At 47.2% G+C, this 25556-nt stretch overlaps 14 protein-coding genes across 14 annotated transcripts; 9 read left to right on the top strand and 5 right to left on the bottom strand.

Moving 5' to 3' along the window:
- Positions 1-548: 548 nt before the first annotated feature.
- Positions 549-2372, top strand: FMAN_05232 (related to OrfH, unknown gene in trichothecene gene cluster; the record flags this gene model as incomplete). The annotated part of the gene is made up of 4 exons (XM_041825797.1): positions 549-651; positions 701-887; positions 943-1092; positions 1148-2372. 4 exons carry the CDS (start codon positions 549-551, stop codon positions 2370-2372), a joined length of 1665 nt encoding a protein of 554 aa, XP_041691142.1.
- A 509-nt stretch (positions 2373-2881) lies between these two features.
- FMAN_05231 (putative glucosamine-6-phosphate deaminase) lies at positions 2882-3938 on the top strand (the record flags this gene model as incomplete). Its single annotated transcript, XM_041825796.1, has 3 exons — positions 2882-2945; positions 3017-3711; positions 3762-3938. 3 exons carry the CDS (start codon positions 2882-2884, stop codon positions 3936-3938), a joined length of 936 nt encoding a protein of 311 aa, XP_041691141.1.
- Positions 3939-3971: 33 nt separating this feature from the next.
- On the bottom strand, positions 3972-5825 carry FMAN_05230 (uncharacterized protein; the record flags this gene model as incomplete). The annotated part of the gene is made up of 4 exons (XM_041825795.1): positions 3972-4201; positions 4251-5227; positions 5282-5491; positions 5740-5825. The coding sequence occupies 4 exons, from the start codon at positions 5823-5825 to the stop codon at positions 3972-3974; spliced, it is 1503 nt and encodes a 500-aa protein (XP_041691140.1).
- Positions 5826-6200: 375 nt separating this feature from the next.
- FMAN_05229 (putative glucokinase) lies at positions 6201-7867 on the top strand (the record flags this gene model as incomplete). Its single annotated transcript, XM_041825794.1, has 2 exons — positions 6201-6318; positions 6372-7867. 2 exons carry the CDS (start codon positions 6201-6203, stop codon positions 7865-7867), a joined length of 1614 nt encoding a protein of 537 aa, XP_041691139.1.
- Positions 7868-8068: 201 nt separating this feature from the next.
- On the bottom strand, positions 8069-8834 carry FMAN_05228 (uncharacterized protein; the record flags this gene model as incomplete). The annotated part of the gene is made up of 2 exons (XM_041825793.1): positions 8069-8580; positions 8675-8834. 2 exons carry the CDS (start codon positions 8832-8834, stop codon positions 8069-8071), a joined length of 672 nt encoding a protein of 223 aa, XP_041691138.1.
- A 1075-nt stretch (positions 8835-9909) lies between these two features.
- FMAN_05227 (putative CYB2-L-lactate dehydrogenase (cytochrome b2)) lies at positions 9910-11455 on the top strand (the record flags this gene model as incomplete). Its single annotated transcript, XM_041825792.1, has 3 exons — positions 9910-10036; positions 10094-11245; positions 11295-11455. The coding sequence occupies 3 exons, from the start codon at positions 9910-9912 to the stop codon at positions 11453-11455; spliced, it is 1440 nt and encodes a 479-aa protein (XP_041691137.1).
- Positions 11456-12384: 929 nt separating this feature from the next.
- FMAN_05226 (uncharacterized protein) lies at positions 12385-13208 on the top strand (the record flags this gene model as incomplete). The annotated part of the gene is made up of 2 exons (XM_041825791.1): positions 12385-13078; positions 13135-13208. The coding sequence occupies 2 exons, from the start codon at positions 12385-12387 to the stop codon at positions 13206-13208; spliced, it is 768 nt and encodes a 255-aa protein (XP_041691136.1).
- A 449-nt stretch (positions 13209-13657) lies between these two features.
- FMAN_05225 (putative chitin binding protein) lies at positions 13658-14625 on the bottom strand (the record flags this gene model as incomplete). The annotated part of the gene is made up of 5 exons (XM_041825790.1): positions 13658-14035; positions 14085-14139; positions 14188-14389; positions 14449-14510; positions 14558-14625. The coding sequence occupies 5 exons, from the start codon at positions 14623-14625 to the stop codon at positions 13658-13660; spliced, it is 765 nt and encodes a 254-aa protein (XP_041691135.1).
- Positions 14626-15381: 756 nt separating this feature from the next.
- Positions 15382-16784, top strand: FMAN_05224 (uncharacterized protein; the record flags this gene model as incomplete). The annotated part of the gene is made up of 3 exons (XM_041825788.1): positions 15382-15420; positions 15481-16096; positions 16150-16784. 3 exons carry the CDS (start codon positions 15382-15384, stop codon positions 16782-16784), a joined length of 1290 nt encoding a protein of 429 aa, XP_041691134.1.
- A 970-nt stretch (positions 16785-17754) lies between these two features.
- On the top strand, positions 17755-19159 carry FMAN_05223 (uncharacterized protein; the record flags this gene model as incomplete). Its single annotated transcript, XM_041825787.1, has 2 exons — positions 17755-17832; positions 17879-19159. 2 exons carry the CDS (start codon positions 17755-17757, stop codon positions 19157-19159), a joined length of 1359 nt encoding a protein of 452 aa, XP_041691133.1.
- A 638-nt stretch (positions 19160-19797) lies between these two features.
- Positions 19798-20205, top strand: FMAN_05222 (uncharacterized protein; the record flags this gene model as incomplete). Its single annotated transcript, XM_041825786.1, has 1 exon — positions 19798-20205. The coding sequence occupies one exon, from the start codon at positions 19798-19800 to the stop codon at positions 20203-20205; it is 408 nt and encodes a 135-aa protein (XP_041691132.1).
- Positions 20206-20398: 193 nt separating this feature from the next.
- On the bottom strand, positions 20399-21643 carry FMAN_05221 (uncharacterized protein; the record flags this gene model as incomplete). Its single annotated transcript, XM_041825785.1, has 1 exon — positions 20399-21643. The coding sequence occupies one exon, from the start codon at positions 21641-21643 to the stop codon at positions 20399-20401; it is 1245 nt and encodes a 414-aa protein (XP_041691131.1).
- A 1203-nt stretch (positions 21644-22846) lies between these two features.
- Positions 22847-23098, top strand: FMAN_05220 (uncharacterized protein; the record flags this gene model as incomplete). The annotated part of the gene is made up of 1 exon (XM_041825784.1): positions 22847-23098. One exon carries the CDS (start codon positions 22847-22849, stop codon positions 23096-23098), a length of 252 nt encoding a protein of 83 aa, XP_041691130.1.
- A 363-nt stretch (positions 23099-23461) lies between these two features.
- FMAN_05219 (uncharacterized protein) lies at positions 23462-25503 on the bottom strand (the record flags this gene model as incomplete). Its single annotated transcript, XM_041825783.1, has 8 exons — positions 23462-23485; positions 23536-23634; positions 23687-23837; positions 23888-24073; positions 24124-24258; positions 24306-24416; positions 24496-25115; positions 25171-25503. The coding sequence occupies 8 exons, from the start codon at positions 25501-25503 to the stop codon at positions 23462-23464; spliced, it is 1659 nt and encodes a 552-aa protein (XP_041691129.1).
- Between the last annotated feature and the right edge of the window lie 53 nt (positions 25504-25556).

Genomic DNA, 25556 nt, shown 5'->3' with positions numbered 1-25556 from the left:
TTTGCATGCTCTGGGAATTGGATCCGAGTCATTACAGCAGTGAGATCTCATTCACTGATAAGCCGGCAAAGATGTGTCCTTTTAGCTATAGCAGTGTCCAAGAACAATCATCTCTTCAAGAAACAAGTACATTCTAAAAAGAAGAAGAAAATTAAACGGAACAATTGCGCATCAATTCCGTGTTTATCCACTCAAATCCGAAACATTATTGAACATGCATGAACTTTTGCAGCCCCAGCTTTTGATGGGGCAGCTATCGATTGTGGAGTGACCGGTTCATCAGCTGTTCCCTAGCCTGATTTATCCAGTCTAGACGATGAAAGGACAAGGTCAGAATGCGGAGAAGTTCCCAAGAGGGTCAAAACCGCCGGTGTCATTCGCCGGTTTTGCCCATCCCATCCCCAAGGGTCTGGGCAACGATCTGGGGAAAGACGCTGTTGATCCGGAGTCATGTTAAGAGGGGCTGATTGTCCACTCATTTCTCTGTCTTTCAGGCCACAGGTCCGTTGATTGTTTTTGCCGTATCACTTCACTTTGAGATATTCAATATGGGTCTTCTTTCACTCGCTACCACTTTCTTGGCCTTTGGCTCTGCAGCTTCTGCGGCGAGTCTGGCCAAGCGTACCAGCAATAGCCAGAAGCTCACACCAGGTTTGTCCCAAGGTCTTACTGGTGAAACTTGTGTTGACAAAGTCTACAGCTGCGCAGAGCTTGTTCGATTACTCTATGCAGGTGTCGGATTCCCGATATGACTCTAGCTACGGTTATGTCTGGTACCAGGACAATGGCCAATGGTCTGTCCGCTTTACGGCGTGGCACATTCCAGGATTGTTGCATCGCGCCAAGGGCGATGATGTGAAGACTGCGGTCAAGGCTATTGAAAATGTGTCAGTCAGATTCTCACCAGCCCCATTAAGATTGCTTGACTAACTTGGCTACCAGCTTGGCAAACCAGCTGAACAGTGATTTTGACTCAGCTTGGTACGGCACTTTCAAACTCTCGCCAGATGAGCCTGACCCTACTCCTAACGGGCCTCTGTACCCTCCTAGTATCTATGGTACTTATGATCCCAACTGGAGAGAATTTGTCGGGTAAGCCACTGCAATATCTTGCCAGCGATGAATTAAGATGCTAACATTTTGCCAGTACCCAGCTTATCCAAGTTGTCGAGGAATTCGGCCACCTTCTCCCAGCTGGCCTTGAATCTCGCATTGAAGATGCTCTCGAGGCTGCTGCGATTGGAGGAATGCGTCGCAACGGATCTTTCCCGCTGGACGACAACCTGATTCTTGGCTACTCCAACCCAGGCATCATGCGAGCTCTCACCACTGGCTGGGTCGGAAAGCGCAAGAACAACAAAGTCCTCATCAACTTTGCCAAGGAGCAAGGAAGCGACCTCCTCAAGCTTTTCAAGCGATGTGGGAATGCACTGTCTGAGTACAATGCACCCAATTACTACGGCATCGACATCTGGGCTCTTGCGGCCAACATTGCTTACGGTCCTAAGGATGCTCCCATGACCAAGAACTCAGTCTTTATCCTGCAAGAGTTGTGGAAGGACGTTGCTGCTCACTACAACCCTTATCTCGGCAATATGGTTGGACCCTACGATCGAGCCTACAGTCGTGATGCCACCACTCACTCTCAAATCCTTTCCATGGTCCTCTGGGGCGTTTACGGACGCGGTGTTGGCGGCCAGCCTCCTCTCGGAGAAGGTGATCTCCTCTACGATATCGCACAAGGTGCTGCGCTCGCCCTTGTCATGGATGTCATCGCGCCCACAATCTCCAAGGACGCTCAGGCCATCATCAAGTCTAAGGGCAAGTGGAAGGGTACACGGTTCATCAAGAAGACCATCTACGAGGAGCTTGACTCGAACAACCCCCGCCACGTCACCTCGTGGCTCAGCGCTGAGCTCATGATTGGCGGCCAAACAGTCAACGAGACCGTGAACAGAGGCAACCAGTATGTCCCAGCTATCGTGCAGTGGGCTTCTGACCCTTCGCACAAGCCTTACCCGTACATGGGATTCTTCTCGCTCTACCCCAGCGCCTCAACGTTGAATGCAAAGGCCGAAGCAAACAAGTTGACTGTGTCTTATCCCAACACTACTCAGGATGGCGCCAACATCTTCACTTTTGCTCTGACTGGTATTCCTCCTTCTTGGACTCTTGGTGGCAAGAACGTTGTCAAGGGCCTTGAGAAGCTGCCATGCCTTGATGTGAACGTTACTGCGCCAGGATTGGTGAAGCAAGATGTCGTTTATGGAGCTACACTGAGAGATCACTGGATTTACAACATCTCGTACGCTGTGCCTGAGGGATTCAAGGGTACTCCTAGCGTCACTTTGGACATGACTTATACATGCTAGGTTGACAAGGGGCGGGATGCAACACTGAGTAATGGGGTTATAATATGTTTCTGGCAGATTATTAGTAGTGTAACATAGCTTGTGTCAATAAAGAGGAGTTCGGAAATTTAGAGTTCATCTGGTTCGGTTCGCGACTCATGTTCCAAGGGAGTTAGGTTTGTGGCGTTTGGTAGTTGGCCGCATATTTATCATTTGCCGATAAGGAGCTAACTTGAAGCTGTTAGTGTCCCGTACCCAGGAGACCGGAACCGCAGAATGGCCGTAGTATCCCGGACAAGTGACTACTGTGAAACTCTGTTTGACTCAGCCTACGCACCGGCAAAGTTCGGGCTTCTCCCTTGCTTCTATCAAGGCCCAATGACACAATGGATAGTTTGGCACGTTGATAGAGGAGAATTGTATAAGATATAGTCACCAGTGAAGGAGAGATCTAAATGTAGAATTTGGGCAAGCTGAAGTTACCAATTGATTACTATTATTCGAATACCTATCTACGTTTCCAAGCCAAGATGCGTCTCGTAATCCGCGAAGGCCCTCAAGAGGCATCTCAATACATCTCTGACTACATCATCAGTAAGCTTTGCCTGCTTATATAAGTTTCCAGTCTAGATTAAAAAAGATATGCTGATACTGCGATAATTCAGACCGCATTCGTACTTTTAATCCTACATCCGAAAAGCCATTCGTCCTTGGCCTTCCAACGGGAAGCAGCCCTCTCCATATATACAATGACTTGATCAAAGCATACAAAGCTTCCAAGATATCCTTCCAACATGTCGTGACATTTAACATGGACGAATACGTCGGCCTACCCCGCGAACATCCCGAATCATACTATTCTTTTATGCATCACAATCTCTTCAAACATATCGACATCCAACCAGAGAATATCCACCTGCTCAATGGGAATGCCTCTGACCTCTTCGCCGAGTGCTCAGCTTATGAGGATAAGATCAAGTCGTTCGGTGGCATTGAGCTCTTCCTTGGAGGTATAGGAACAGACGGTCATATCGCTTTCAACGAACCAGGCTCCAGTCTTGTCAGCCGAACTCGAATCAAGTCTCTTGCATATGAAACCCGCATTGCAAATGCGAGATTCTTTGACAATGACATCGATGCAGTGCCTGACATGGCCTTGACGGTTGGAGTGCAGACCGTCATGGATGCACGGGAAGTCGTCATCATTGCTACCGGGGCCTCGAAAGCCATTGCCATTCAACAAGCAGTTGAGGGTGGAGTCAGCCATCTCTGCACACTCTCGTGCCTCCAGTTACATCCAAAGAGCATGGTGGTGGTGGACAGAGATGCTACCCTTGAGTTGAAGGTGAAGACAGTGAATGTAAGTACACTACCCCAATCTGTCCCCATCAACAAGACTGACGAGTATAGTATTTTTACGGAGTCGAGAAGACTATCAGACAGAGGGAGTTCTCAGGCCAACTTCCTCCATCGCCTACACTAACAGCTGATGGAGAAGAAGACGGTGATCTCAAGCCTGATAACATGGCATCACGAATAGCGCCCACCATGAGGGTTCGGTCTGTGACGTTCCCTGTTGGCATGTGAGGTCAAGTTTCTTAGGTAGATCGGTAGTTTTATTTATCCAGGAAATTGTATCTGCTGCAAATTTACTTGATCGAACAATTGCCACGAGTAATCAAACGTAGGGTCCATAACTGTAGGATGACCGGGCTGCACATAGGTGAAATCAGGCGTGCTGATATCTTGCAGGCTATCCTCTAGTCGGGCAATCAGCTTATCGCAAAGACTAGGCTTGGGTTCGTTCTTCTGCTTCAAGATATCAAGGTGCAGCCTGATGTTTCTCATATCTAGAAAAGGTTAGTCTTTGGCTCGAACATATATGTCAATAATACTTACCATCTATCTCTCCCACTCCTCCTTGTAATCCCTGCAGAACGATCAAAGCCGCCCAGGTAATCATGATCAAGTCCCAGTTGGCCCAGATGGAGTCATCATGCTGGTGAAGCTTCAGAGTCGCCCTCGCTGATAGCAGTAACTCTTCCTGCTCATTTGACGTTATGCTATGTGCCCAAAGATTGCCGCTTCGCGCAGGATGGTAGATTGATAGCACAAGTAGTCGATGCAGGACGTACTGACGGAGAACCAACTTGCTGCTTTGGTCATCAGGTTCTGTCATCTTGCCCTTGAACTCCTGAAGCCAGTCATCTAGTTGCTTCGCCCAATCTTTGATAAGGATCCCGTCGATGGCAGTGAAACTTGTGGCTGAACCATGGTAGCTCAGACTGGATTCCTGGAAACAGGACCAGATAGTTGGTAATCTCCGCCCAGTAAAATGGCTCAGGCCCGTATGCATCATCCGAGAAAGCTTGTATAACTGATCAAGAGGTGACATGCGTAGAATTGGAAGTGGTGCTTCAATGGGAATTACTGGGCACGACAGGTAAATCGATGAGTGCTCCAGGTCAACGATTTGAATGCCGCTAAACAGTTTGCGCCATTCTCTTGACGTGTCATCAACATGAGCAGGGCAATAGTCCAGCATGAGTCGGTAGCCAATGGCAATCCAGTTTCCGGTTTCTTTTATGTTGCCCTCTGTCAATAAACCGGCAAGAACTATCCCAAGGACAGTCTGGAAGGCCCATTCCTCCTGAGAGACAGTTGATTCTCGAGGTGTTCCAATTTCACTGCTGGGAATGCTCAGCTGAGCAATGGCGTTGCATAAAACTGTGAAGAATTGGGGAGCGATTTCTAGCACGTCTGGTGGCCCACGACTGCTTGAACAATAGAGAATGGATGCAAGTAAAATTGGTTGGGGTGTCGAAAATGTTTGCTTATCGGGCATGAAATGCAGCCCTGGCATCCTGTCATGAAAGCTAGAATAGATACACGTTACTAATGATTTTTTATGAGTAAAGAGAGGAACGTACGAGGACCAGAGCGACTCAATAATATCACGTTGCCAAATAGATGATGGTACGGCTGGGGAACATCTCTGTAGGAGTACAATCGCATTCCAGAGTGGCCCGTCCGGTATTGGCTCTGGCGACTGCTCTGAAACTCCCGAGAACATTCCCACAGCACCAAAGTCCATTTCACCATCGGTTACAATGGATAGTCTCTCCTCAACGACTTTTAACCTAGATAAGACGTTGTTCTTGAAATCTAGATCCAGAGTCCCCGAGAGTGAGGGTAGCTGAGCTGCATTCGCCCTGGGCACAAATACACAAGGCAGTCCTGCTCGACGACATCGACGACATGCTTCGCTGCTACCCTGGAGGACGCATTTCATCTTCTGCTTCCGGCAGTTGACTTGGCAGCTTAATCAGCATTCAATGTCTTGGATGATCTGGTGCCCAATAGGTAGGTCCAGAGACAAGGGGAGTACCCACTGCAAGCTTTGCGGGCCTTGAGTGCTGAAGCCTCATCTGGGGCGTCGCGGTCCAGAGAACGGGAATCTTCGCCGAATGTCATGGTCGAGTGTCAGAGTGGACGTACGTGGATGTCTGCTCTGCTGTGCTCAGTGGATGTGCATATGCAGAGTGGATGAAGCAAGAAATGTGCGGGGAGCGAGAGGACGGCGAAGTGACCGATATTTCCCTGGTGTCTTATCAAGCTAGTCATCCCTGGTCTAGTACGAATGTGGCTACTCGATCCGGCGTTGGCCGCCCCCGGGCCGAACTTTGCCGTTGAGCCTGGCGATGGGATTGCACCATTCTGGTCCATGCGGATTGAGCTGACTGCGGAATTATTAACAGTTTTGGTATTAGTCTTTGGCCTTGCCTCTACAATGCGTACCGTACTCATTGTTTCCATCTTTACGTATTCTTTTGCCCGTCTTGCTTTGCCATGTTGGAGGATGGCTTAGGGAACAGCCAGCAGGCAACTGTTCAATCGGTTGCCCAAGAGTTTGAGGTTGGGAGCGAGAAGATACAGGAGATAACGAAGTACTTTGTGAAGCAGATAAGTATGATATTGTGTCTTGCTATCTCGAGTGTATCTACTGACCCAGCCTATCAGAAAATGGTTTGAAAGACAAGCATGCTTATCAGATACCGTCTTTCGTCACTCATATTCCAAGTGGCCGAGAGAAGGGCCTTTTTCTTGCAGTCGACCTTGGCGGTACGAATTGTCGCGTGTGCGCTGTTACACTTCATGGCGACTCGACTTTTGATGTGTTTCAGAAGAAGCACCTCGTCCCTCATGATATCCGAGTACACTCAAGTCACAAACCTCTGTTCAATTTCATCGCCCTGAACATCAAAGATCTCCTTCGTGAGCATAATAGTATTGGGGGCGATGAGACTCCAGAGGCCTCCTTCAATCTTGGCTTCACGTTCAGCTTCACTTGTGAACAGACTTCCATTTCTAGCGGTACCCTCGTCCACTGGGACAAAGGATGGGACATTCCAAGCACTCTGGGTCAAGATCCTTGCGCACTACTACAGGAAGCGATTGACGACATCTCATTACCAGTGCGAGTTTGCGTTCTGGCCAACGATGCAGTCGGAACGCTACTTACAAGAGCATATACCTCGAAAACAAAGAACTCTACCCTGGCATCTATAATCCTCGGGACTGGCACAAATGCTGCGTACATTGAGCGCTTGCCAAACATCCAGAGACTCGATACAACGGCCGATCACGCACAACACTCCATTCGTCACGGGATCATGGTGATCAATACAGAATGGGGATCATGGGACGACGGGCTGAAGGTTCTTCCTCAAACACTGTTCGACAAACTCGTTGACGAGTCTTCTTCAGATCCTGGGTGTGGTCTTCTTGAGAAGATGGTATCCGGCATGTATCTTGGGGAGCTACTGCGCTTATCGCTCTTGGACCTGATGCGTAACAATGCATTAGACATGTCATTCCCGGACGGAAGCCCAGTTTATATACAGATGGGAGTTGACAGCGCATTTCTGTCCAAGATCGCAGACTCAACACAAGAGAATTCGCTGTCATATATCACCGACACCCTAGCAGCAACAGGTGTGACATCAAGGGACTTGCAAACTATCCAGATGCTGGCTACTGTTATCGTGAAGCGATCTGCTCGATTAGTAGGCGCTGGTCTTGCTGCAATCCTCATACAGTCTGGCAGGCTTCATACTTCAGGCATATCTCGGAAGACGGGCCTGGGGGCTCATACACATCAAATACACGAGAAGTCGACATCATCACAGACCGAAAACCGGTGGAACGCCTTCACACGATTTATGCGACGCCTGTTTGGCTGCATACGCCCGGTGGCACCTTTGGCAACATCGACAAGTGGATCGTCATATGACTCAAAAGACACGCTCGAGTCTTCGGAACTGGCAGATGAGGTGATTGATATTGCGGTCGATGGCTCACTATTTGAGTTCCATGCAGCTTTCGAGAGCTTCATGCGGACTTCTCTGCGTGACGTTGAAGCAGTTGGGGAGGCCAATGAGGCGAGGATAAAAATAGAGCTTACAAGAGATGGTTCTGGGACTGGTGCGGCATTGATAGCTGCAGCTGCGGCGTAGCATATGCATATCGATATAGAAAGTTAATTAGATCTTGATAACAGAAATTTATAACGTTGGTTCTCCTCATAATTAAGTTTATCCCCCTTCCTCGAACAAGAGGTATATCTGTACAGCGTTCTTGTTTTGCGGAAGCCAGAGAGAGCGCCCCAGTGCATACCCTCATGGGTGGACTCAACTGACAACATAACGCCAGCGATTCTATTTCGCAGGCTTCAGAACAAAGTTATCGAGCTTAAGTGTCAATTTCCCGTTTCCCTTGCCCGTCTCCTGACCTGGAACAAACCAGTTGATGACCAAGGTACATTTGCCAACATTAATGTTGTAAGGCAGTTTCATCGAGAGGTCCACCCACTGATTCGCCTTGTGTGTTCCTTGCTTCGCAGGATAGCCAAGTGAACTGTTGAACGAATTGGGTCCAAAGGCGAGTGTTCCTACTTGACCTTGGCCAGCGGGATCGTAGACCCAGATGTTCATGCCAGGTATACGGGGATCCAGACCTTGAGCTGCACCCTTGGGGAGGTACATGGACCATGACAGCTGGTACTTTCCAAACTTGCAGTTGGTGAAGTTCTGCTTAAGTGTGCTGTAGCCATATTCATTCTGTGTCGTCGCTATGCCGGCGATCTGGAGAGCCTTGTCGCTCTTGTAGCCAGGAGTCACAAGCTTCTGGCTGGTGAGCTTCGGATAGTACGGAGCATAGACCCATGGTTCTGGCTCATGTTAGTGAGTTATCCGGTGGAAAGTGATATTTGTGGTGGCAGAGAAAAGTCTGAGAATTATATTGCTGGTGGCTGAAGGACTTACTGATAGATTTTGACTCGAATCCGGGGTTCTGGAGCATATTTGAAGGATTGGTGCAAGCTCGCTTATCGAGAGACGAAAAGAGGGAGCTTAAAACACCCGAGGGTGCAGCAAGAGTTGAGGCAACAAAGGCCAACGAGTAGAGAAGCTGTATCTTGACCATTGTGACGAATCGAGAATTCAGAATTCGGGTTCTGTCTAATTAGAATTTCTAAATGGGAAAAACACAGTTGCAGACCACACCGTCTTTATAAGAATTACCGTTGGACATTGTTATTAATTTAGTCAGGCATGTGAGCCCAGGTTTTTCTCGTGGCTTTGGTCTCGGTCTGTTTGGGCGTTGATCGAGACCTTCAGGGCGTTCAGCTAATTCAGATAGTGACATGTAGTTACACAAGCTATTGCCTACTAGCTCATCTTGCATGCCAGTTCAGGAACTTCAGCTTTCCACCATCTGGCTACCATTTTGAGCTAGTTGACTTTAATTGCAGAAAGAGTTAGTGTTCTCCGAAATGATTAGGTGAATGGTGGGCTGGAGATCCGCTTTGGATAAGAGAAATCATACTAAGATAACGGTCGCTAGAGAATTCGGATTATAGATTTCCCGACAATCTGTTCTGTTATCAGGCCAGCCAGGATGTTTATTGTTTGCATCAGGAACATCTGCTTATTTCTTAGTTCTCTACTACAAGTTATCGACCTTGATACTAATATGGGTTAGAGTTATGTTCTGGCTTTATTGCTTTGTTTCTATGATGGTAGTTCCAGGAGTCTGTGTCTGTTTTGCTAGCGTTTTTCGATAGAAAAAGATAAATAACGGCTCAGAAGTTCATGGCTGCAGTGACAAACCAATGCAGTAAATAAATACTTGACCCAAGTTGCGTAAAAAGTCTCCAACTTAATTAAGAGCCGATAGCTATGACATTTCAGAATATGCCAGTCTATTTGCCGAAGGATAGCAGGCTACAGCTAATTTAGCTGAAATAATTAGAAGCTCCCGGGTAGTATCCGAGAGGAACAAGACTTGACCTCGGATGAAACCCGAGCCAAATGCGGGGTGCAGCAGATCCACCAATCGGAACTCAGATATTTGGTTTCCGGGCACTTGGATCTTGGAATTCCGTCTGCGATTGGTAATTCTGATACCTTAAATACATTATGAGATGACCTTTTGCATGACAGAGCAGTGCGTTTCTTTTACTTATAGTATTTATTCTGATTCTCAACCAACTTGAGAAATGTCGAAAGAATATTCCGAGGAGGATATCGCCGTGCATAACACACCGGATGACTTATGGCTTGCGATTAATGATACAGTCTACGACTTTACGGATTTTGCACCAGATCACCCAGGAGGTGCCGAGAGTGAGTTTTCATCATCTTTCTGTCACTGACGCATGTCCATTAACTAACACGGGAAAGTCATCTACCAGTATGCTGGCAAGGATGCGAGTGACGAATATAACAGTTTCCACGCGCCTTCACTTGTACAAAAAGCCCTAGATGCCAAATATCATCTCGGATCTCTCAAAGTGTCCAAGAGCAACAAGAAGAAGGAATTGGAGTCCAATGGGCAAGCAACGAACAAACCAAGAAATCCCAATGAGAGACCTCCTCTTCGCGACATAATCAACTTGCACGACTTTGAGAACGTAGCATCAACAGCTCTGGCAAAGAAGGAATTCGCGTACATCAGTGGAGGAGCGAACGATAACCTCACCCGTGACGCAAACGCCTCATTTCTCGGACGGATCTGGCTACGGCCGGCAGTCATGAGAGACGTCCGAACAGTCAACACCACAACTGAGCTATTTGGGTGCAATCTCCAGTTGCCAGTATATATCTCACCAACTGGTGCAGCATTGACTGGTGGTGAGCAAGGGGAACTCGCACTAGCCAAAGGAGCAGCAACGACGGGCATCATTCAGACACTGGCGACACCCTCATCCTTTCCGCACGAAGATGTTCTTGACGTCACGCCAGAACGAGCCTTTTTCCAGTTATACGTCAACAAGAACCGGAAACTGTCAGAAGACCTGCTGAAAAAGGTCACACAAACCGGCAAGATCAAGGCACTCTTCGTCACAGCAGATTTACCCGTCGTGTCCAAGCGAGAAGCTGACGAGAGGGTTAAAAGCGAGAGCGTCGGACCAGGGGAAGATTGGAAAGGATCGGGGCTGGCGCGTCAGACGGGCTCGTTCATTGATCCTTCTCTGAATTGGGATGATATTACTTGGCTCCGTGCTCAGGTCGACGTACCCATTGTTATCAAGGGGATTCAGAGATGGGAGGATGCTAAACTGGCTATGCAGCACGGTGTACAAGGTATTGTTCTCAGCAATCACGGAGGTCGCGCAGCAGATACAGCCCCGCCGGCAATTTTGCTACTCTTGGAGCTTCATAAGAATTGCCCTGAAGTGTTCAATAAGCTCGTTGTGTTAGTTGATGGCGGATTTAGAAGAGGCTCTGATATTCTCAAAGCCATCTGCCTTGGTGCATCAGCTGTTGGTCTTGGAAGACCATTTGCATACTCAGTAGGCTACGGCGAAGATGGCGTTGTACACGCCTTCAACAGTAAGTCATCACCAGCTATAGCTCAAATGACCTTATTAACACCTACAAGTTCTACGAGATGAGCTGGAAACAGCGATGCGTCTTTGCGGCTTGACGGACTTGGCAGATGCCAGCCCCGACTACGTAAACACTTCGGATGTCGATCATCTTGTCCGCGTTGGAGGACATCCTTACGCCCGAAAAGTGCGGAGACGTGGTTCCAAGCTTTGATGGTGAGATCACAGAGTAGAGCGTAGGAATAGCCGTGCGGGTATCGACACTCCGAGAAATGGGCATGGTTTTTCGGCAACTTCACGATCGATTACTGTAATGACTCGGCATAAATGGCGAGGCTAAGTTGATGAGGTTACAATATCGGTACAGAAGAGGGTTGGGTGCTCAGAAGAATGAGGGGAATGGGTTATATTAGATCTGGGGATCAATAGCTGTGCTCAGTTTGCATTTTGCCACCGGTTAAAATACGTAAAATGAAGGAGGCTTGTCAAGTTCAATGCCGAATTAATTGACAATTTACCTGGAAGCTGACTGTTTATTAGTGATGTCTCTCTGTGGATCTGGCTGTGGAGCTACGGCTTGAGCGAGTAACCATTTCCGAGAGGATGAAACCGGTCCCAGTTTAACCGCTTGCACTGCAATGCCGGAGGAACAATGCCCGGATCGTCGAATAAAGTCAAAGCTGAAGCTCAGAATGGCAACATGTCACAACCGGTCTCCGCATTGTCGAACCACGTGGCGCTGATGCCGGAGTTCCAGATCAGGGCCCGGCTGTTATCAGCTGCCCTGTATCGATGACCCCCTCTGAAATCACCCGTCGAATCATGGGTTATTCCGTCCGTTTGTGGTTTAATTGCTAGGGGCACAGGGGGTTGCGCATTTAGCCTGAAAACACATAGCAGCGTTTCAGGGCAGGACATCACTGGGGTCAAAGGCCTGATTGATCTATGCAATGCTGTGATCAGAGAGGAATAGTTTCGGGCCGGCTGAAATGGAGAATTTGTTTGCTGAAACAATACCTCGTTCAGTGATCATCCCTATATAAACACTCCTTGGCGCCAGCAATTAATCTTGCTTTGCCTTGTCAATCACTTCTCTTTCTTCACTTTTGTATATATCTATCTTTTCGTACATATTCATCCGCAATGAAGTCATTCCTCAAGGCTGCTGTCAGCACTTTCCTGCTCGTTGGCACCGTTGCCGGCGCTGCTATCGAGGACCCAGTTGAGCTCTTCAACCGCCAGGCAGCTGGTGTTGTTATCCGCCAATGCAACAGACCCGGTGTCCTTGCTCTCGCCTACGATGACGGCCCTGGACAGTACACCAGTCAGCTCGTCGACATCCTCAACAACGCCGGTGCCAAGGCCACCCTCTTCCTGACCGGCACGCTCTACGGCTGCATCTACAACCAGCAGGCCGCTATCAAGAAGGCCTACAACTCGGGCCACCAGATCGCGAGTCACACCTGGACTCACCCCCAGAACTTCGGCAGTCTCAGCACCGACGGGCTGAAGCAGGAGATGCAGAAGGTGGAGCAGGCCCTCGTCAACATCATCGGTAAGAAGCCCGCCTATATGCGACCTCCATACCTCGCCACCGGCGGCAATGTGCTGCCCACCATGCAGCAGCTCGGATACAAGGTCATCACCGACGATGTCGACTCGGGTGACTGGAACGGTCAATCGGCCCAGCAGAGTCTGCAGAAGTTCCAACAGGCTGGTGCTGGCGGAAACGGTCACATTCCCCTCATGCACGAGACCTACGCCAGCACGGTGCAGACTCTCACTCCTGCCCTGATCAACTGGGCTAAGCAGAACAACCTCAAGCTCGTCACTGTTGGTAAGTTTGGCAGAAATAGGCGAGAAAATATGACAAGTGTTGCTAACAATTCACAGCTGACTGCCTTGGTAACGCTGGTGGTGCTTACCAGTCCGGAACCTTCACTGGCAACGGACAGAACTACTGTTAAGTCACCATTTAGTATGACTACTGAGCCGATGGGGACAAGTGCTGGTGTCAAAATTGACGATAGTGTTCCAAGTTGAGAGGCGGTTGTATGAACGGAGTTTTCAAGTCTAGTGATTCAGATAGTTGAGCTACATCACAATGCCAAGTACATATTTCTTTCTGCAAAAGTTTATATCTGGTGCAGCATAAGAACACTCTGAAGACTCAATGTACTAAAACGAAGCTGCTTGCGAACTCTGAAAGGTTGAACGGGTGAACAAACACTATGTTAGGTTACGGTTACCATGGGCCGCAGATACCCGTGTGTCTAGAGGCAAACGAATCATACTAGAGAAACGCCTCCTAAAATAGGGATTCTCAGCTCTTTACTTGGTGGAAGACTGGATAGTGGATATTATAATGTTTCCCCCCGGTATAGGCATCAAACGTCGATGAGATGATATTATTAGTCTACTCTCTATCCAAGCCCAAACATTCGGAAATAGACACAAATTTGAAACCCTTGGAGGTAAAAAGATCCAACAAATGTTGCGATACGACTGTAGCGCTTGTATGGTACCGGCCATGCATCAAGACGATGGGCCCTGCATAGTCGTCCTTATCGATGTCGGGCTGATTGCCCACCCAATTCTTGATGATCTCAATGGTGGACTCAAACTTGTCTTCTGTCCCAAAGATCCAGTCTAATGTGTCCATGTTCCACTGTACAATGCTATACCCATTGCCAGTCAAGGTCATCCTGCAGTCAATTTCGCAGGCACCATAAGGAGGTCTAACGAAAGTGGATCGTGATCCGATGACATGATACAACCATGCATTCATCTTTTCCTGTAAGCTATTAGCACTAAAGCATTAAGAGAAGACATACAGAGCGTACAATATTATCCAAGGCCTTTTCATGGCCAGCATCATCTAGGTTAATATGATCCCACCTAACGGGCATTAGTTGAGCAGACTACAGAAGAATTGGTAAAACTGACGTATGGATTCCAATTTGATGCCCAGCTTCATGTGCATCATGAACGTACTTATCCAGTTTCAGCGTATTATAATGGTGAGGAGCATTTGGAAAGAATGTTGCTGTTGCGTTATAGCTCTTTAAGAGCGCCAAGAGGTCGTATATGCCCTCATTGGGATTATCGTCATATGTGAGAGCGATAGTGCGTGGTGTAACACAGCGTCCTACAGTCTTAGATTAGTCGAAGGCTTTCATTGCTGCGAGGTGTATTGGGTTGACTTACTGTGTACCTTTGTGCGTTCTTTCAATCTGGTAGATGAACCATAGTCTGAGCCGCTCTGGAGACTGAAAAATATTAGAATTCCTTTAACTCATAGAAATGGGTGCCGTACTAGAAGAAAACTAGGGCGATTCCGAGTAGAATCAAGATCCCCTTGTGAGCTGGCTGTAAGCTGGACATGACTTGAGTTGAATTTTGTGGCGTGAGTAGATGAGAAAACTCAAAGCGGAAAGGGTCTAGTAAAGATTCAGAATACGAATTGTTCTGGCATACCCACCTCTGTATAAATCTCGAGTCACAAGACCTGCTGTTGATCTGCGCCTCATCAGTGCCATACAGCCTCCCGAGCATTCCACCCGAGGTAGCGTCACTCGGCTGCCGGCATTTCTCTCTACCAACTGCAAGGCAATGTCTTTCACCGCTGGAATAAGAAGCTTTCAACATCACATCGGTCCGGCAATTCCGATGTCACCTTGGTCACATCATTGCCTTGATGTCTTTACGGGCGCTCAGAGTCGGGACTAATAACTAAACGTTAAGTAGTGGAGCGAAAACGTGTGTTCGTCCGTGCATGAACCTGGTTCCTGGTAGCGGGGTAACAATGAGGGGGATTCGGTGAACTTTTGACTTTGGCTGTAGGGCAATATTTTCTGGATGTAACATAACGGCAATTCCGTGTGAGGAATGGAGTAAAGATGGCTAGGTGACATTTCGAGGCGACGAGGTGAGGCGTGCGATGGAAGCATTGGCATTGAGCGAGTGGGTTGGAGAATTGGGTATGTTTTCTTTGACGTGTGGCTATGGCACTACATCTTTCTGAATAAGTTACAGCCGTGTTATCTCAGTTACCAAAATTGACCTCCCTCTCTGTACTCATCTCTAAATAGGTAGAAGGACATTATCTCCTTGTTATTCTCTCTTCGTTGTTAGACAAATATGACTTCCACAAAAGAAGGACACATACAGTGGATCGAGGTATGGACAACGTATCATCGCTGAGCAAGACATCGAATCTACTCGCTAACTAGTATCTAGGGACTCCGTGGCATCGCGTCAACTCTGGTTTGGATCGCCCACGTCACGCGTGCCTTTGATCTTGATCTCTACTCCCCAGTCTCAGGCGAAGGGTTGAGACCACGACTGCTCCAACTGCCCTTTCTCCGTATCATGATCCAGGGCCGACTGGGCGTCATAATCTTCATCTATGTGACAGGCTATGTATGTGCACTAAAACCGCTGGCTCTCTTTCGACGGGGCAATTACGAAGCAGGCTGGAGTTGCGTTTCCAAGTCTGCGCTTCGGCGGCTTCCACGTTTGTTGTATCCAAGTGCCGTTGCCACTATCATAGCGTGGACTGCGACACAACTGAGACTCTTTGAGGCTGCGAAGATGACGAATAGCTACTATCTGACGCAGACTGTTCAAGATAAATTACCGATATTCTCAGCTGTTAGACAGCTCTTTGTCAATATCTTCAACACATGGACCGGAGCTGGAAATAAGTACGACGTCCACCAGGGAACGCTTTTCGAACTCTTTAAAGGCGGAATGTTCGTGCTTCTATTCATCACTGCGACTGCAAAGGTCCAAGCAAAGTTCAGAATGGGTGCATCCCTACTTCTATGGGGCTACCTTTGGGCCTGCGGAAGGCGTAAGTAGTCTTCTTCTCAGGCGCTGCTGTGAGCATGGCTGACAGATCTATAGCGTACTTCATGAAATTCTGGTGGGGAGTCTTTATGAACGATTTGCACAACTGTGGACTGTCTCAGCGTATCTCATGGAGCAAGTCTCGGTACATTCCTTTTCTCGGCTTCTTGTCAGTAGCAGTGGGTCTGTTCATCGCATCATATCCCGAAAGCCGTATTGAACTGGCTTCATGGTCACGCTGGCAAGATCAAATCCTATCAGCAATTGTCCCCAAGGACTCTGAATTTCCGAAATTCGCATCATCCTTCGGGTTCTGCCTTATGACAATTGGCGGAGCCCTTCTCCCTGGATATACGGACATTCTGTCCCATCCCGTCCTGGTATGGCTTGGGAAACGGTCTTTTGCAGTGTATCTTCTTCACGGCACGCTACTAAGATGGCTACTCACCTGGATGGTGTATGGAACTGCCCCATCACCCAATCTACAGGTTCAGCAGCCAGACGGCGCTTCTCCAAAACTTGAATATGCGGGTAATACGTGGTTACTCTTCTGCCTACCAGCTTGGCTCGGGGTTTTATACGGACTCGCTGAGATCTGGACAAGATATGTTGACACAGCAGCTGAACGGTTCACCGATCAACTCGTTTCTCACACACGACAGGAGGAAATCAAGGGCTTGTCACTTGTATAATGCGACTTTGAACTCGAGAGCGTTGAGTAACTGGACTTGCACGATCTTACCGGACCTAGACAGGATGGGTCACATGGCGACTTTAACATATAGAAAACGTTTATGTAAAGTATTATAGATATAGACGAAATAAATATATCTCTATACTTAAATTTGCTTTGGGAATGCCAATAGCCGAGTTATTTCTTATTCTATTAGATATGTATGTAAGAGGTTGTGGTGTCGATGTCCTCTGTGGGCTATACAACAGCTCGCAAGCATTGTCTTTCCCGGATGAAGGTCTGCGTTATGTGAGGCTCGTATTGCTCCTTGTCACCGCCTACTCACTGGATAATGCTTATTAATCACATCTTCGAATAATACCAATAGCACTGTATGATTCTACCAAGCAAAGATGTATTGAAAGAGGCGGTGTGATACTCCTGCAGTGTACCGTCTGCCCACTTGAGCTCGATAGCCATCACCCTTGTCACGACTCATTCATCGGCTTCATAGGAACAATGCCGATAGACTCTTGACTCATATTCAGAGCTCCTCTCTCCACGTTACATTAGAGCGGGCAGCCCGATGGCCATATAGAGCCTCGGCAAATGCTCAACTTGAGGCGAGTATGGAAGCTCCGACATTTGATCTCAACACTTTTTTAGATTCAGTCGATTCACGACCAATGAAAAAAGACCCGATGACAGAGTCGTTCGACTAACCCACAAACTCCAGAAAGTCTAAGTGTATCGGTATTACCAAACGCTCGGGCTATTTTTTGCCACAGGCTAAATGCAACAAATCCATCTTTACTGCCACTCCTTAGATTCAGTGCTTAATCATTCTAAACGTAATTCGTTTCATTGCTTATGCCTTTAAAGTGGGATTAAAGAACCAATCTGTGGCACTTGAAAATGACAGACTCCAATCTTCGCCTTTTGTTTGGCATTTTGAACATATTTGGATTGTTTCTACTATCTTTTATACCATGGCCAGCCCCTCCGCCAATCTTCATCGGGCTGCCTGCCAAAATATTGCAGCTTATCGCCATATTCTACAAGGTCGAGTACGTGCACATGGTTTGGCGATGGATCAGATATGAGCCTGTGCAGTCTCCCTCGAATGATGACAAGCTACCGTTCATCAGCATCGTCATACCAGTGTTCAACGAGTCCGAGTTCGTCAAAAACTCAATCAAGTCTATTGAACTCTCAGACTATCCCAAAGACAGGATTGAGCTGATTGTCATTGATGATGGCTCTACTGACGATACGTGGGAACATGTCAACATGACTGCAGGCTCCGTCTCCTCGTGCGGCATAACACTTCGGCTCTTACAGCATGCTGTCAACATGGGCAAAAGGAAAGCTATTCAGTCAGGATTTGCTACCGCACTTGGAAGTATCATCATATCACTTGACTCAGATAGCGTCGTGGAGAAAGGCGCACTTCGCAACATCGTGAGTCCTCTGATCAGGGATCCCTCGATCGGTGCCGTCGCTGGACACTTGACTGTTCTGAACATCTCGAGCGATAGCATCTTCTCGTTCCAGAGTCTTTTGCCGCGCCTACTTGACATCGTCTTCGATCATATTGGCAACCTACCGCGTTCAGCGCTCTCAGCTGAGGGATTTGTCACGATCCTTCCCGGTGCTTTCTCGGCATTTCGTGCCGATGCCGTTCAATCTCATATCGACAGGCTATCTACAAGTACATTCCTTGGCTCACCTCTAAAGCACGGCGAAGATATGGAGCTGGCGTACCGTATTCTCTGCGACGGTTGGAGGACGGTTTATCAAAGCAACGCTGTCGTTCATACCATGGCCCCTGAAACTCTTGAAAAGGCGTTGCTCATGTTTTCTCGATGGGAACGCACCAACTATACCTTTCTCTGCATGGGATATCCGGCCCTGACAGTGCAGAAGACATTGAAACTATGGCTTGCAATGCGGCCGAGACGCGTCCAGCCCATGGAATTCGTGGATAAGGAAAGGCAGGAAGACGAACCATTTATCAACAAATACGGCACGGGAAGCATATATCCGTTCATCAATGTGGCGTGCATTTGGCTGAAGGGGCCACTGATGCTGTTGGTCACCTACACGTTGCTGCGATGTGTGATTCTATACCCCAGACATGCGCTTTGGATATTACTGGAGATCTCGATCCTGACAGTTTGGAGAAGCTTCATGCTTATTCCAGATGCCCTCCGAGAGAAAGATACGGAATATGTTTCTAATGTCGGCGAGCTACAAATCTATCACACTAGTGGTAGACTGCTATGGCGCTTGGTGCTTTCTTGGCTTGCAGGGATGTTTCAGTTGGGGGTTTTGAGTTGGACCTCGATATTTGGAATTCTGACGTTGAAGAGCCAAAAGTGGTGGACAAGATGAATCTCTTTTCTTTAGTTTATAGATATTATAGTATATAGATCTTTCAACTTCGTTTAGAGGCTATACATACTTTATAAATAGATCAGTATACTTTGCACTAATTCTGAGATGGCTGGGAGTACCTGGGTAAATCTCCAAGACTCCAAAGTTTATGTAATTGCCGGGCCCCCATTACCTAGCCAACCGAGTCAGGCAGGCTTCCGGCACGCGGGTACAGATAATGATAGGTTCAAATAAACGAAGCGAGATAGCCCTGCCGTTTTCAAGTCCAAGTGCCATCTATAAGAATAAAACTGTTCATACCGCTCGCGTTGACGGTTCTAATTTGAGCCGTATTTTACTTATGTGACTTATCCTTCAAAATAGAAAAAACTGCATCTCGTGAGAATCACTCTTGTTCTATTTTTTCCATATCATCTACCCTCCAGCAAACATACAAGCAACCCTGGAGTCGATGTTTGTTAACAGCCAGCAAGAAGGGTCCGGTGAAGCACCCTGCCTATGTCGCAGTGGCATTTCTTTTCCTCCAATTCATTACCCTCGGCCTGAGGAGAGTAGTCTCGGTTCTGTTATGAATCTCGATACACAACTGACGACGTTGTTGGTTACAAGCCGGACATGTCCTCGATGTTCAAACGATGCCCGAATCATCCAAAAATGCGCTCCTGGCTCTGAAAAATATCTTACAGCTCCTTGAAGCAGAGCAACGAGTCTATACGCCATCGACAAGGACTCAAACACCTGAAAACAGCTTCCTATTGTCTGGCCATTCAGATGGTAGCTCAAAGTCACCAGAAGCAAACAAGAAGGAGCAATTCACATTTGGAAATCTTATCCTTGACGATATTGAGAGTAGAGTCATCGCCAGAAGGCTTATCAGAGACGCAGCTATAAGAATTGGACAGAATCTTCGGTGGATTGGTATGAAGCGCAAGTCAGGCACAGCAGGCTCGTTCGATCCCCTCCCGCGATTCGATGAGGAAATAGAACTGGCTATGGAACGTGTGAAGATCTTAGTAGCAAGAACATCTTCACAGTTTCCATAATTCTCGAGATATATAGTACACTGCTGGACGGATTTGACACAATAAAGGGAGACAGATATATATTCAGGGAAACCAATATATTAATTTATTATATCTGGTGCATTTAATGGGCGCGTATCTATGTTACAGACGAGAAAAGGCAGTCCGTTATCCAAAAAAGCTATACACTAAGCGTCCATATTTTCATTTCCTCCTATATACTGCAAAACTGCTCGCTTTCTAAGAGGTCTATCATCCCCGAAATCGCTTCCAACCGACTCTCAGCTACTTCAAGCATAAGTTGGGCTATTTTATATAGTTGACCCGGATCCCCATCCTCTACTGTGGCATTTGTGTTGATGTTCTGTATCACATGAATTGCTCTCGTGATCCTATATTTGACGAGTTCATATGCCCCAATAAGCCCGTTTTGCCCTGTCAAAACTGAGTTACCAATCCTGAGACGGCAACTCTGGAGAGCGGCAGGACTCTCAAGAGCGTCTGCAACCTGAGACGATATCCAGTCATACAGTAAAGCCAGCATCCTAGATACCTCCATGATTCGAGGCTTACAGGCCGGACACCCTAAAATTCGCTCTTGCACCTGCTCGGCAGCCCAAGAGATTTGTAGTACGGCATCCAGACGTGGAGAGGATGAGTTTACCGACCCAGCGATATACATAAGCAGTTGGGCATTGCTAAGTAGCTGCGGCCAAGAGCTTGCACATGGGTGGTCGACGAGGTGATATGATGCGATTGGACGTTTGGCGATATTTGTGATAGTGGCCATAATGGCATTGATTTCCATGTCGACCTCTGAAAGATGGCCATTGGAATCTTCTATGTCCCGGATTGTATGTTTGTACAATTCAGATAGGCTTGAGGGGGTATGGCTGGGGGGACCCTCGTTCGTAAAGCTATATGTTGGATATGTATCCTCTAAGCCATCGCTGCATAGAGCGTTGTCTTGACCCCGTTCTTCCTTCAAACCTGTAGGAGACACCGAGTCAAAGCTCTCGTTGATATTAAACATCATATCCTGTAGCATCAACTCATCAAAGTCGCAGACGCTCGAGGGCTGTGTGACGTCCGAGCTGGGACACGGTGTTGAAGTCCAAGGATCCTGCATCAAATATGCGATGTGCTGAGTGTCTGGCGAATAAAGAAGAATATCTGGGTTCGGGCAGACCGGCAACTCGGGTCCCGGACATGGCTGGTCATTGACAGGTTGGTCGATATAACTGATGAAATTGGTTTGCGGTTCCCGATTAATACAGGATGTGATTGATGCTTGTCTTGGCTTGGGCGTGAGGCGAGGACGCCCAGCTCGTCGAGCTTTGCTGTATACGCAGTCCAGGCCTCGTATCCGACATCGCTGGCAACAAGGCATCTCGCCACTGCACTTGAGCTTGCTTTTGGTGCAGCTATCACAACAGCCTCGGAGCTTTGGTGGAACCATGGTCGGCGAGTATTGTTTTCTCAGTGAAGATGGGCCAGAGTGCATGTTCATCTGAAAGAACGAGGTTTATCTGATGAATAGACGATAGCTTGGTTGCTAATGAGACGACATGTTTTTGTGGTCTTTGCTTTTTCAAGAAACGTTCGATCTGCTCAGACCGCCAGATTTTCTGAATCGCTGATCCCACCAAGGACTGCCCTGTCGTTTGCCTAGCGCTACCCTTCTAGTGAGGTACTAGAATTTTAGGTTACCTGACCGCCATGTACTATTTGAAGCTAAGACCCGTGGCCAAAAGCTTATTCTAAACTGTAAACTTGGTAAATTATATCAATGCATGGGAAAAGCATAAGCTACGTATTAAAGCCTTGCTTTCTAATGTAAGCATTATAGTTAAATATATATATTAATTACAAATGCATGTGCTTCTCTAGGAGCAGCATTGGAAAATACAATTAGGAGACCGAACAGTGCACTAGATAAGGTTTGTACGACAAGAGAAATGGGGTCGTATTGGTATTGGACCTTTATGTTGAGGAGTAATTATGCCCCAGCATCACTTGTCGCTGGCTTGCCAAATAGCACAAATGAGATATCTCAAGCCGGCGCGCTGACATATAGACATAAGATTAATACTTTCATTAATGAGTCCATCGTTCTTACCCTGATTCATTCTACATGCCGAGAGGTATGAGAAACGACTTACGACTGTGAAGGGTTGCCTCAAACAAATTCGCTGGTATGAGCTGCCCGTCATGTAGAAGTAGGGCGCTTTGCGATGGATCCATTCTTCAGCATGCCTATAACTGGTGGGATAGAATTGGTCGCCAATATTCATTAAATAAGTACATTACGCTGTAATTCGGCTGTATGAGGGTCGACTAAACGGCCCGATTTATTTGAATTCGTGGTGTATGTCTTGTTCTGCCGTGTTTGAATCTCCCTTACCTTACTGTGCCGCATCTTATACGAGGGTGTCTTGTTTTCTTCCCTTAATAAAGACTCAAAACCTCAAGGGCTACTCAGAGATTGCACTATTTAAGTAAAACAACATCCCAAACTTTCTGATAGCAGTACAACTTTGCCCATTCTCTTACTTTTATAAGCCTTTCTCATTACTTCAGATAATCTCCTCAGTTTTAACTTAAAAGTTAGTTTAAATACCTCCTTCATCATCCGATCTCAGAAGCTAACATCAGTTCAGCAATGAAATTCTCTACAGCAGCACTCACCCTGTTTCTTGGCATTGCGCTTGCCAACAACACTGTCCCGATGTCTGAAGATGAAGAAATCCGATGCCAGCAGGAGTCTTCCAACAATGGGTATTGCTGCTCGTATGCAGACTGTGGATTCTGTGGATTCTACGAGCGCTGTTGCTACAAACGCTCTGGAGATGCCACCGATGAAGGGCATTGCAAATGTGGAGTTAACAGCTTTCCACAAGGCACTTGCTTTTAAGCTCCCAGCAACTGGAGACGATTGGATCATTGGAGTATTGAGATTAAATGCTTGGAATAAAATGGCTATGAACTCGTACCTAGTCCCATTTTCGTTGATCCAGTCCAAAGCCTATAGATGATAGGCATTTTGGTAAATTGAAAATAATTTCTAACCCTATAACCTTAAGTACATATACCAGTAAGATGATTTATCTTCTACGTAAGTAAGTGGCTTGAAGCCATAAGGCTAGATGACTTTCCTTAACAATGAGTAGTCTAGGTTAATTCCAGCATTGGTAATAACAATTGTATCTCTTGAGTTTATTAATAGGTTTCTATACCTAAGAACTAAATCCAAGCAAAGCGCCGTCCTTGAAGATACTTATTCTAGAAACTCTATAAGTTTCTAAAACGTATGTCAGTGTGCTTGAATCTAGATAAAAAGAACCAACCTACCTTCCATCGGACTTCATTGACATCTTGAAGTTTCTCCTCAGATATTGAAAGAGATTCTGCAATTAGCCGTTGCTTGTCCCTTTGCATCCATTGAACATACTACAAAACAGAGTTAGTCCTTGCTTCCTTTAGCTATAAGACAAGCTAATACCTGCTCAATCGAGTCATTGGCAATATACCTAATAACCTCAACATCCCTTTGTTGTCCAATCCGATGTACACGGTCCACAGCCTGAGCCTCGGCCATAGGGTTCCAGTGGGGCTCAACAATGTGGACTGCACTGGCCGAGGTGAGGTCGATCCTACACAGCGATTAGCAAGGGATTTCACAGAAGAGTAATCTGGGCCGCACCCTTCTCCAGCAGCTCCTATGCTCGCCAACATGACACTGCACTCAGGGTCGCTTCCAAATGTCTCTAATGCTATTTTGCGTTGCGATATTGATGACTGCCCATCAATCCTCTGGAACCGGAAACCTTGGCTACTAAGCGCATGGCCAACAAGATCGAGCATTTTAGTCCAGAAACTAAAAACCACACTGATAGATTTAGTGAAAGGCACATGCTCCTGGAATCAGAAACTACATACCTCTTTGGTTGCTTCACTCCGCTCCCCGGTGTCTTGTCTGCTCTGGTAATATTCCTGATAAGTGCCTGGACTTTGGCAGATGGCGGGGGTACCGGCTTAGATGCATTTTTAGTCATGGCTTCAGACAGAGGCAGACTTGTCCCAGATATAGGCGGTGCTAAGCTTTCAATTCCATGACTGACCTGATATCCCCCTTCGGAGATTTATGCGGTACCCATACGGCTGGGAACTTTGCGTTATCATAGATACCTGCTTCTTTCTCTATCATCATGACCAGAGCTTCGACCTGGTGACTACAAGAGGTTTGTCAGTATATGTCCTATATGTCTTGAATTCTGGTTATATTCGTGTGCCCTAGACATTCAAGCCTACCTCTTCAACTTCGTTACCAATCTAGGACTGGTCTCGATCGTCTCTAAGTCACAGTTAGGCTGAGAGGCCGTGTTAAATATTTGAAGAATCTGGCTTTGTTGATGCTCAGACATGGAAGTCTGCAGCTCTCGGGAATGTGATGACCATCTCAGACAGCATTCGTATGTAGTGAGTCTCTCCACCTCCAGCATGTTTTGCCCTGGAGGCAGAAGATAATGAGGATTTAAGTACTTGACATTCCTGTCAAATTCAGTCTTCCCTGGATGCTGGAGAAACAATTCCTCCTGCGCAAGGATAGCCGATATGTTGTCTTTTTGTAGAAGGAAACCGTATACAACAACCCGTAATGAGCAGAACTTGACGATATCCATTTCAGATGCTGTTTGCCCTTTTTTGTTGGACGTATAGACAATCGGCGGCTTTTTCCCACATATATTTGCCGTCAGAGTGACAGAAAACTCATTGACAAGTCTAGAGAGAGCGTTGGATACCACCAGGGCGATTTGTCGGTTCGAATTTTCTTCTCGCACCCTCAGTAACCTACCCTCGAAATCAATTTCAACGGGTGTGCATTCCTGAGGTAGCTCATTATTTTGTGTGCATGTGGCCTTTACCATCAGCTAGAAAAAGTTAAATTGACGCTTCCTTGGTCAAAAGCAGGCAGGCGTGTCATACCATGCCAAAGCATATATCGTATGCCTCTGGCGGAGTTGAAGCTCTTGCTACACTAGCGGCTGCAACGCGAGACCGTCCTGTTTCAGCCTGGTACTCGGACTTAGGATGTTGTGAATAAGGCGGCTGGCGATGGTCTTCCAATATCTCCGGCAGCGGCGAAGATGTATCGTCGAGTAGTATAGGGTTGGCTCTGACGTGGCCCGGCTCAAGCGGTTGCACAGTAGAGCTCTCCTGTGCTGCAATGCCCTCATCGTCACTGGCGTGCCTTGCTCTTTTCTTAACTCTGAAATCATTCAAGGTTATACTTGACCTCTTGAGATTTGGCAACGACATGGCTGTGGCGTGATTCTGAGGCGTGAGAATGAGAGGTGACGAGGAATGAAGAG

The sequence above is a fragment of the Fusarium mangiferae genome, assembly GCF_900044065.1.
Source record: "Fusarium mangiferae strain MRC7560 genome assembly, contig: FMAN_scaffold023, whole genome shotgun sequence".
NCBI lineage: Eukaryota > Fungi > Ascomycota > Sordariomycetes > Hypocreales > Nectriaceae > Fusarium > Fusarium mangiferae.
The sequence above is the reverse complement of the archived record's forward strand: the minus strand, read 5'-3'. Positions and strand labels throughout refer to the sequence as shown.